We start from the raw sequence: 11,545 nt of genomic DNA on the forward strand, positions 1-11,545 counted from the left end.
GGAGACTTCAACGACGCAAAACTCCCCAGCGTGGGCTGCGTAAGTTGCTTGAAAATTTTGCACAGAGAAGAAGAAGTGGGCAGGGCAGAGGCGCGCGTGGAGCTCCGTAGCCGAGGCGAGGACGCTGGAAGATGCATAGGAGCCTTTGGATTTAAATCGGACGGCTCAAATAATCGACCAACACCAAAAAAAAAACAATAGGCAACATGCACATGCATGCATGCCGCGCGCTCCGTGTAGTTAGCACGAACACATTCTAACAGCCGCCCAATGCGCGGCGCCCAAAAAACGGATTTACAGCACGTAAATAGATTTTTTTAGAGCGCTAGAAGATGTTTGCTCCAACAAACGCTGCAAAATATGCTGCGCGCGCGAGTCCAACGGTCCCAATCAAGCGGTCCCATCTGCAGCAGCCCAGAGTTTGCAGTGCGCGACCGGGCGCATTAAATATGCTGCGCGCGATGCCTTTTTTATGCGCGCGCTGCATTAATTATAGCGCGCACGCTTTTTGTGCGGCTGCTGAAGACTCCAAACCGGATCCGCGCGCGTTAAAACAGTTTTTATACCACGCGATGCTCATATAGCGCTTCTGTTGGAGATGCTCTTACACATCAAACATGCGCACTCGTATGATTTAAATGTAATATGTTTGCATCAACATACGAAAGCCAGCGATAGTCCCTACACAGGTACTTGCTTGATCACACATGCGTACGTGACATATATGTGTACGTTCCCAGCACGGGTTTGAAACCAATCGATTATCGAAAACAAACTTCTCATACAAATAATATCGGGAATGTTAACGTCCACACGTGTGGCATTTAGAAACCCGCCCACACGCATTCGATGCCGTTCGATCCATCTGCACGAATTTTATAGCAATTGCAATCGGGGTCAAAAGCCACGTAAGCAAACGGTGTTGTGTGGGCGAAACACTCCTCGCCCGAACGCGTGCGGCAGTTCACAATTCAGCCCGAACGCTTAGATGTTGAATCTTTTCAAGCATCTGCCGAAGGACCAGCGCACCTTATCCTCTCGCCTCAGGCCCCCACCTCCACTCCACTCGCTAGAGCGGCTGTGGCGGAGCCTTCCCCCCGCATCGACGGCGGCCTCCGCGTCAACAGCGGCGGGCATGGAGGAGTGCAGCTACGCGACGAGGAGCTCCGCTGCTCCCGTGGAAACCTTGCGCCGAGGAGCTCCCCTCCACCCACCCCACATCGACGGAGGCCCCTGCTTCGACGACTGCGGCCTCCCATGACGGCCTGACATGAAGGAGTGCGGCGGCGGCGCTCTCCCTTCGTCTCCGTGCGTGGCGGCGGCGGCGGAGGTGTGCATGCGCACAACAGAAGGATGGTGCCGCGAGCAGTTTTGGCGGCGGGTTCGATTCCGGCGAGGACAAGAAGGCCGCCGCGCTTGGGGCTGCACGGTCCGACGACGTTTCTGCTACGCAGGCGATTTGGGCTCGGCTCCACCCCCTGCAGAGGCCGGTGCCCCCGACGACTATCGCCTCCTGCCGTGAGCCCGAGCTACCAGTGCTACCGCCGCGCTCTTGGTACTGCTCGTCGCAACCCCAGAGCAACCTCCTCCCACTCCTCCAGCTGGCGCCACTGCCCTCCATGGTGAGTCCATCCCCTGCTAGATACACCCGGGGGGCTAGCCGCTGGATGCTCTGCTTCATCAGTGTCGCACTGCCCCCAAAATTTGGCGCTCTGCATTTTGCTAACTGTTGCTGCTAACTGCTATTTTGGTCCATGTTCTGTAGCGTTGTTGCTGACTAATGTGTGCTAGTAGCTAACTCATGGAGATGATAGGGGGAATGGAACGATGTGCATTGGTCAGTAGAGATTCCCCTGGCTTCCTCCTAGCCTTGCTTTTTTCTATAGCAACTTCATCATGTGAGAGGAAGCCAAGGGGATCACGAAGTTATGTAGTGGAGTTGCCATGAAAAATTTGTTGCCATGGGCATAATATATTACGAGTAGTTGCCATGGCTTTGATAAAAAAATTCATGGCAAAATTTGAACATACATTTGCCATGGCAATTTTTCATCATTTTCCTTATCATTTCATATTCGTGGCAAATTATTCTATGAAACCATGGTAAATTTGAAAAAAAATCCAACTACAATTTTTGATTATGCATTTTTTCCATGGCAAATTTGATCATTTTTTGCGTTGTTTCACCTACACAACAATTTAATCATACTAAAAGATGGCAAATATTGGTAAAATACCATGGCAAATTTGAACATGCATTTTTGCCATGGCAAATTTGATCATACATTTGCCATGGCAAATTTAAAATATGCATTTTTTTGCCATGGCAAATTTGAAATATTCATTTTTTCTGCCATGGCAAATTTGAATATGCATTTTGCCATGGCAAATGTGAAGTATGGCAGTTTTTGCCATGTCAAATCTGAATATGCAGTTTTGCCATGGCAAATTTAATCATTTTTTGTGTTGTTTTCTCATACATGGCAATTTTAATCACATAAAATATGGCAAGTTTTGGTAAATACCATGGCAAATTTGAACATGCTTTTGCCATGGCAATTTTCTCTTTCTTTTTAACATGCAAAAATTGCTTCATATTTTTTGACCATGGCAATTTACTTTCATGGAGCATGGGCAACTGTAGTTTACGGAGCATGGCAATTTCTTTTGTTTGCAACATGTCCAAAAATCACTTTTGTTTGGACCACAGATTTTAGTTTAATAGATCGTGGCAAATATAGTTTATGGAACATGGCAATTTTATTATATGGACCATGGCAAATGTCTTCTCTTTTTTTTGCAGCATGACATTTTTCTTTTTGAACGGGCCCATGGAAAATTTAGTGAATGCATCATGGGACTTATAGTTTATGGATCATGGCATTTTTTAGTCTATGCCTCACACAAATTTTCTATTTTTTGAACGGGACCATGGCAAATTTTCTTTCATGGCAGTTCGTGGAGCGTGGCAATTTTTCGTCCTTCTTTGCAACACGGCAAATTTTCTTTTTGAATGGGACCATGGCAAATGTAGTTTACGGGGCATGGCAAATTTTTAATTATATGAACCATGGCAAATTTTCTTTCTTTATTGCAACATGGCAAATTTTCTGTTTTCAATGGGACCATGGCAATCTCAGTGCATCTTTCATGGCAACGGTAGTTTATGGAGCATGGCGGATTTTCTTCCTTCTTTTACAAGCTTGCAAATTTTGTTTTCGAACAGGACCATGGCAAACTTAGTGTGTGTATCATGGCAAATGCAATTTTCAGAGCATGGCAATTTCCAATTTTAAGGACCATGGTAAATTTTCTTTCCTTTTTTGCAACATGGCAAATTTTCTTCTTTGAAGGGACCATGGCAAATTTAACGGGACCATGGCAACATTAGATTTACTCATGTTTCAAAAATAGATACCATCGCAATTTTATTTGCCCCATGGCAAATTAAGTTCAAGCATGGCAAATGTAGTTTAAGGGTCATGGCAATGTTCTTTTCCTTTAGCAACATGGCAAAATCTACTTTCCATTTGACAATGGCAATGTAACTCCTCCCCCGGCCTAGACGTCGACTAAGATGCCGACCAGGAGGTCGTCCTCCATGATGACGACCATGATTTTTTTGTTTTGTTTTTTGAAAACATGGCATTTGTTTGAATTTTTATGTGATGGCAAGTTGATATGCATCCCCGCTGCAAAACTTGCCATGTTTTTAGCTTGGGAAACAACAATATTTTCCATGGCAAATTCATACAATTTGCCATCATATAGCAGTAGAGATGTCATGGCAAATTTTCAACCAATTTTTTTCCTTGGGTATAATCAATATGCAGTTTTTGCGTTGGCATTGTTTACTGCTTAGACCATGGTAATTCCAATACTTTTAGACCATATTTTTCATAACCAGATCAATAACAGCAATTTTAATAGAAATCATTCGTATACAACAACTCTATCAAACTTGTTGCGCCATGGCATTACATATATATGTATATATATCATTTTGTACAATACTTTTCCATGTACACTTTGCAAACTTGTTGCCATGGCAAAAAAAATCTGACACAAGTCAAATTGTTTTTGTTGGCATGTATGCACTATACGGCAACTGTATTGTTTTTAATTTTTATAAACAGATGTTCATGGTGCTGTTTTTTGGCTTGTTTTAGTGAAGCAATAGGTAACTGGGCTGCATGTGCTTTTTTCGTTGCCAGCGTCATGTTGTGCCAACAGGAAATCATTCGGTCTGGGTTCGATCCCGCACGAAACATGTATGTTGATACAGGGGTCTGTGGTAGGGTGTTCCTCCTGCCACACGTGTGGGCGGTTTTAATATTCGCCCACACATGACACGTGCAGGCTGTCTTCTGCTCACACCACACACGATGTGTGGACGGGTGTTGCTCCCACCACACGTGTGGCAGTTATCGGTTTCCAATAATATCTGCATTCCAGGTGGGCGGGGCTCGCCCGCATGTCTTCCAAGGCAATGGAGCAAGTCTGGACGTCCGCCTCGTCAAGAAGCTTCCGCTTGCATGATTGAGCCAGCGTCGGCATGCTCGACACGGCAATGTTCCACTTTCATGTTCGTGCGGCCAGTGTCATCCGTAAAGCAATTTCGAAGCTAAAGTGGTACCCTCCATGAAATTGCAACCGTCAACGCTTCGCCTCTTCGACGATCTTCCTCACAATACCATCGAGGGTGATCATCTCCCACTCTTTGTCATTGAGATGTAAATGAGTGAGTGGATCCATCAGCCGCGAACTGCACACCAACATTTTGCGTTCGTGTTGGACGGGTCCCCATGCAGAAAAGGCTCTCCAATTGTGAACTGAGGGCCATGTAAGGGTATTGATCATGCATGTTAGAATCCCCTTCTACCCTTTGGATCTTGAACGACGTGGTCACGTCCAGTGGCGGAGCTAGCGAGGAAGAGCAGAGGGGGCAAATGACGAAATACAATTTGTGCCACCCAAAATAGAGTTTCTTTAGAAAAAGTTCATGGACTGGGGGGGGGGGCATGGCCCCTGCAGCAATAGAAATAGCTCCGCCAGTGGTCACATCACATCCAACGGTCAAGATGAAACGTTGGTTGTTGTCGCCTATGGCCTTCCAGGTTGTGAAGAAAGCAGTGGACTCGGCTTCTAGGTATCACTTCCGAACAAAATCACCGCCCATCTCTATGATGCACGTTGTCGTACAAACTACACCAATGACCGTCATCGTGATATAGTCGACATTAGTGGGGAAGGAAGTCAAGCAATGATTAGGGTGATGATTTGGAGAGGAGTAAGGTGGTTCCAAGAGTATACAACAAAGATGACGACAGTTAAGGGCGAGAGGGGGTGGGGGTAGAAAAGGCAACACCTTCATAATTGGAATTTTTATCGATCATGTGGACGTGGAAAACCACATGTTACATTTTCGATAGTTGTTGATGTGTCGATCCAATCCGAGCAATCGCCCGAGAGCTGCATCTTATCATTAATTACACTCAACTGACAAAAATATGGCATGGTTAGCCAACCAATAAAACTGAAGTAAATATTATGTTCGCCTCCCTCACACGTATGGTTGGTCCGGCATGTCACACTAGAAACCAATGTTGCCTCCGTTGTGTCGCTCATCGAAGGCAGCAACGTCGTCGGCTTATTATATCACCGGCATGTGAGACTGTTTGTGTGCAAACATAGTAAGCCAAAACTCATCTCTCCATTGCGTATGAAAATTTCCCGAAAACCCTTCTCCACCACGCTTGAAAATTTCGCTTTTTTTTTTCATGTTTTCTTTTTAGTTAAGTGTTAAGAGTTGTCCTTTTCAAGAAGGAAAAAGTGATGTACTGAAGGACTCACACAAGCGTTGGATGAAAATTGAGCGGTGGAGAGTACCGATGGGAGCATGTACACGGAGAAGGTAGAGCAGCGTCCGTGTAAATAACGGCCGTGGCAGCCATCCCGTCCACGTGGCGCCCAACTGCTGGTCCAGCAGATCGATTGCCCATCCAACACCGGCGCACTACACCCGGGAGGCGCGAACGCAAGCCACAAACAAACGACGCGCCCCCGTTCTTCTTCTACCGGGCGCCATGGCCGCCGCATTAGCAGCGCCTACAGGCCTCCTCAAGCTCCCTCCTTCTTACGCGCCGCCTTCTTCCCCCTCTCCCCCTCTCTCCAGCACCTCCTACGGGCGGCGCTCGCGGAGACGGCCTCGCCTTTGGCGCCGCGGAGCCCCGCTGCTCGCGGTGGCGGCCGGGGAGGTGTCGTACACTGAGCCGGAGGAGGCACTGCTGGAGGCCCTCGTCGGCGTACAGGGCCGTGGCCGTGCAGTCGCGCCGCGCCAGCTCCAGGCAAGGAGCCAGCCCACTTGCCTTTGAGACTTGAGCACACGCGTGTTCTGCGCAGCCGCGCGCCATGTGCTTGTTGAAATGTTAGTGTTACTGATGCAAGCGTGGTGATCCGCATGTGCAGGAGGTGGAAAGCGCAGTGCAGACTCTGGAGGCGCTGGAAGGTGTGCCCGATCCGGTAGGTGGCCTTGTGCTTTTTTTCTGTATGATTTGTGCTTGAAGGTAGGTATTGAGTTACCTGATGAACTCATGGAAGTGTATATTTGTGTTTTACAAAAAAGGACAAAAAATAACCATCATTTGTCGGCAGCATGTGCATATTTGTCTCGAAATACTTTGATCTTTAAATGGGCACAACTGAAGATATGCATATTGTGCCATGAAGTGAATTGCCATCAACAATTTTCATTATTCTAGAAAAAATAAAATCAAATGATCCAATCATGTTTAACTAATTAATTGTACCAGTTCAGAAGATGTTCTTCCTCCGTTTAAGTTTACTTGTCACTTTTGACTGTAGCATGGTTACCAAGGAAACAAATTCATTCATCCAGTGTGTCAAGAACTGAAATGCATCTATAACCGAAGATGAAGTATGGTGAATGAAGTATTACATTGTTCTTAGCATTTATCGAGGTGACTATTAGAGAAACTACAAACAATGAATACCTCCATTAGCATGCATGTATTTGACTGCTGTAAATTTTCTAGAAAAATATATTAGAAAACAAAGGTTGCTGCTTAGCATTTATGGTTTATATGCAGACCTCTTCAAGTTTAATTGAAGGTAGTTGGAAGCTCATATTCACTACAAGACCAGGGACGGCATCCCCCATTCAGGTAGAATAAAACTAGCATGCTCATGTGAGCAACTATATGTTCCATTTTGCATTTTATCTATGCATTACGTATTCAGCTGTTGGATTGTTCACACCTGTAAAAGTGACTAAATTTGTTCTCAATTCACATTTGATGCAGAGGACATTCGTTGGAGTTGACTCTTTCAGCGTCTTTCAGGAAGTTTACCTTAGAACAGATGATCCAAGGGTGGTCAACGTTGTCAAGTTTTCAGAAACAGTTGGTGAACTGGCAGTACAGGTAACTGCTCTGTCGATAACTCAATGTCGCCTTAGCTTCAAATGTATAGGGAAGCTTTGTGTATTTTGATGTTTCCTATTCAACCATAAATATGCTCGTGATAGTCTTGCCCCAAATTCTGCTGCTTCATTTATTGCTGCCCTCAGTGTCTAATTGTGTCTTCCAGAGTCTGGTTCTATATAGAAACTCATCGGGTTGTAGAAGAATTATATAATAATATATGTAAAGTAAGCTTCAATGTCATGCTAGAGGGAAGTGCATGGGTATTTCCTGCACAGAGTAAATACAACGCTGGAATTAATATGAGGACCAATATTATCAGGAGCTAAACAACAAAATTAATAAATATAAATTCACTTGATCATCTGATTTTTTTGCTAATAACAGTGTTTTAGGATAGACCGGAGGGGATACGGTAGCGCTATACTGAAACACGTTGTATAATACATGATACCATTATGGGTGTCCTGATCTTTCGATGAAAACCATGATATTGATTCGGTGGAGTAGACTTTGACAACTGGATTACTCTGTGCCCAAGAATTCTTTTTTACCTTCATGGAGAGGCTTCATTTTATAATATAAGTCACCAAGCAACACATTGTCTTCATGCACTGTCTTCATCTTGAGTGACATGATCGTCATTTTCTTCTTGGTCTTGACATTGATTCCTCTTTTGAACTTAGATTCTTGGTCTTAACTTGTGCTTGAACCTTCTTTTGACCAGCAAGTGGAAGTAGAGGTAGTAGTGGTTCTATCTACGGTGGTCATGTCCTCGTTAGTACATTACAAAGCCGGTAGTAGAGCCAAACACATAAATATCGTTCATTTTTCTTAGTGTGGTTCTTTCATAAGACTTGGCGGATAGAAGATTACTGCTGAATTAATATGTATTTTTTTATTATTGGAAATGTTGAAGACTCACTGAGTGTTTAATTGATCTATTGCCATAGTAAAAATGTAGAATGTTGGGAAGAGATGGCTTCTGCTCCCTTAAATATGGATACCTAAACTAGTAGTCTGGAACTGTTGATTATATTCAAGGAGGATATATGCTCTTACTTATGCTACTGCTAAGTGGTACATCTATAGTGCTTTAAGGATGTTCTACATGATTTTGCAATGAGGTTTGTTAAACAAAATATCAGGCAGAAGCGACTATAAACGATGGGAAGCGCATTCTCTTCCGTTTTGACCGAGCAGCATTCGCTTTCAAGTTCTTGCCATTTAAGGTTCCATATCCGGTGCCATTCAGGCTTCTTGGGGATGAAGCAAAGGGTTGGCTTGACACTACATACTTATCTCGTAGTGGGAACATACGCATTTCAAGGGGAAACAAGGTATGTAATACATTGTCTGCATGTAACGTTGCAGCCATGGATTTAGGGTTTTGAATTGCATAATTATTCTCTCAGTTTTGTTGAACCCATGGTGGAGTATATGTAAAGCACTTCTCCATAAAATATGCGGTTTTTCCAGACCTCCTTGTATTTTATTAGCTTTCCAAAACAACATGTAGTGCAGGGAACCACATTTGTTCTCCAGAAAAGTGCAGACCCAAGGCAAATGTTGTTGTCAGCTATATCTGCAGGAACCGGAGTAAAAGAGGTGTGTTATTATATCTTGGACGTCCGTTATAGCAGTAACATGAGGTATTCATTTGTACAATATGCTTGTTGGCCAGGCTATAGATGATCTTACTTCAAGCAGAAAAGGGGTTGTGGTTGATATGAATACCCTAGCGGGAGAATGGCAACTGTTATGGGCTTCAGAGGTCAACCTTTACATAAGCATTACAACAGCGATTTGAGATTTCTATGCATGCCATTTCTTTTCTGTAGAGCTTGATTTCTTGTTGGTCATGATTTTATTATGATTGATTAGTTGACTATGGAAATCAAAATATAACAAAGCACTCCCAGACACTTATGAGTAACATCATTTTTCTCTATCTTCTTTTCCAGTAATCATATTGTACAGTTTGTTATGATTTCTGTGTAAATCTATTTACACTAGGGTTCTTCCCAGCCACCCTTATAAAAGAACATAAAAAATTGTACGGGTATCAGACCGAGATTGAAGTTATGATTCTCGCTAGAGTCAAAGAAGGTGGATGCTTTTCTGTATTTTTTGAAGGGCCTGAGAGCTAATGCATATTTATGTTTGACGAATGCAACTGACTTGGTAGTCATGACTCCTGTTATTCACAATTTTTTTGGCTGTCCTGAATGCAATCTAATGGTTCAGAGACTAACTCTTTTCTGTGTAAAAATACGAAGGTTTTAAGAAAATGGGTTCAAAACTATCTGACTCCCGTGCAATTTTCCATGTAATCGCATAAGTAATTAAGTATTTTCAAAATGATACAGGAGAATATATACTATACTTTAGAGATGGCATATGAGGGGTAGGGGTAACTTCCACTGCTTGTAGGATGTGTTTTCCCTTTCATATATTTAGTTGTATGTGCAGAGTGAGAGTGGAGGTGGAAGCTGGTCATCTGTTGCATCTGCCGGTCTCAAGGATTTCCAGGTAAGCTACAGAACTTCAGAAAAGCCGAGGAAAAAGATGATATGATACTCTCGTGTGTTTCTTGGTACTTGACGCGAATCAACTATTCATTCAGACCATAAAGGAAGATGGGCAACTGAAGAATTTGGTGAACCCCTTTCCAGGTGTCAGCCTCAGTGCAAGAGGCAACATATGGTAAGTTTGAAGAACTGCATATATGTTTATGTGTATTTCCTCTCTCGGATCGTTTCAATCGTCAACGATAATGAAGCAAATATAGTGTGAGTATCTTTACTCCATTCCGTCAGTACATGTGATGTACAACTCTTAAAACTAATATGTTGACAAAATCAAATAAAACGGTAATATATTTCCTTAATGCCAGAAGGAAATGCGAACATGCATTGACTGTACAGTACAATATTCTGTACACATGGTCACATGCAGGAGAGGTGATGTTACATGTGCTGCGTAAAGACTATAAGAATGGTACATACAAATGACTTAATAGATGTTTAAACCATCGGGACATTGACTCACTTCATGACTACTTTCATACATCAATACGCTGTTGCCGCACAAGCTTCATACAGCAGTCTGTTACTATCCATTATGGACATGTATCAAAATTCGGGTCACACAGATTTTTTTCTGTTCCTCTCTTGGAGTTCCCTTGTGATCCTGATTTATACACCTCCACTTCAACACTACTACAAAAGGTACACTTATATTTTTGTGCTAAGTATGTTGTGTTGAACTTGCAGCAAAACTGGGAACAACAATACCTTCAGCGTGTCCATGAATGAAGGCGTTACTCAAGTTGGTGGCGTACAGTTTCCTTTAGAAACCGGAGGAGAATTTGTCATGGAGATCTTGTAAGACTCGACTCCCATTTCCCTTTTTTGACTTAAAAGATAAGAGTTATGGACTGACCAATTTGTTGGTGGTCATTGTTGGCTCGACATATTTGATAATTAATTCTTGTCCTGACACCTATGAATTTCCTTTCAGGTACATTGACAATAAGATAAGAATATCTAGCCTCAACCAGCACAAGCTTGTTCATTTACGCATTGTAAATAAAACATAAATGGCCAAATTGCTTGAGCTTATTGCTGTAGAAATTGTTGTATATAAGACAGTACTTATATTGATGAAATAACTGTATTTTAATGTAATATAAGAGATTTCTCAAATCATTATGTGATACACCCATTTTTTATTTTCCGTAATTATCATTTCCCCTGGATTTATGCTTTTAGCTAGGAATCTTTTTCTCTGCTAGTCATGATGTTTGAAGAATGCCAAGACCTCCACCATATATAAATCTTGTTATGACATTCCTCAATCCGCATCCACCAAAAATACCTCCCCCCAGTTCCCCATTTTACCCCTTGGTAAAAAGCCTCCAAAAATAATATGAAGAATTCCACCATTTGCATACACTCACAAAGACTCTTATAGGTATAGCATCACGAGGGTAAAAAATATGTCTAACCATATCCTCATCCCAACTCTTTGTCCCGGAGAGGAACATGTTACACCCACTTAATCCTTCATCTATCTCTCTTGCTAGAATTTTTTAGTCCAGA

The 11,545-nt window shown here is 42.9% G+C and overlaps 1 protein-coding gene across 1 annotated transcript; it reads left to right on the forward strand.

Moving 5' to 3' along the window:
• The first annotated feature begins 5,105 nt into the window (after positions 1 to 5,105).
• Positions 5,106 to 11,175, forward strand: LOC119358118 (probable plastid-lipid-associated protein 12, chloroplastic). The gene is made up of 12 exons (XM_037624813.1): positions 5,106 to 5,149; positions 5,951 to 6,347; positions 6,469 to 6,522; positions 7,110 to 7,184; positions 7,323 to 7,442; positions 8,591 to 8,782; positions 8,967 to 9,050; positions 9,127 to 9,216; positions 9,915 to 9,974; positions 10,069 to 10,148; positions 10,718 to 10,828; positions 10,965 to 11,175. The coding sequence occupies exons 1-12, from the start codon at positions 5,106 to 5,108 to the stop codon at positions 11,041 to 11,043; spliced, it is 1,386 nt and encodes a 461-aa protein (XP_037480710.1). The 3' UTR covers positions 11,044 to 11,175.
• The last annotated feature ends 370 nt before the right edge of the window (positions 11,176 to 11,545 follow it).

The sequence above is a fragment of the Triticum dicoccoides genome, chromosome 2A, assembly GCF_002162155.2.
Source record: "Triticum dicoccoides isolate Atlit2015 ecotype Zavitan chromosome 2A, WEW_v2.0, whole genome shotgun sequence".
In the NCBI taxonomy this organism is placed as follows: domain Eukaryota; kingdom Viridiplantae; phylum Streptophyta; class Magnoliopsida; order Poales; family Poaceae; genus Triticum; species Triticum dicoccoides.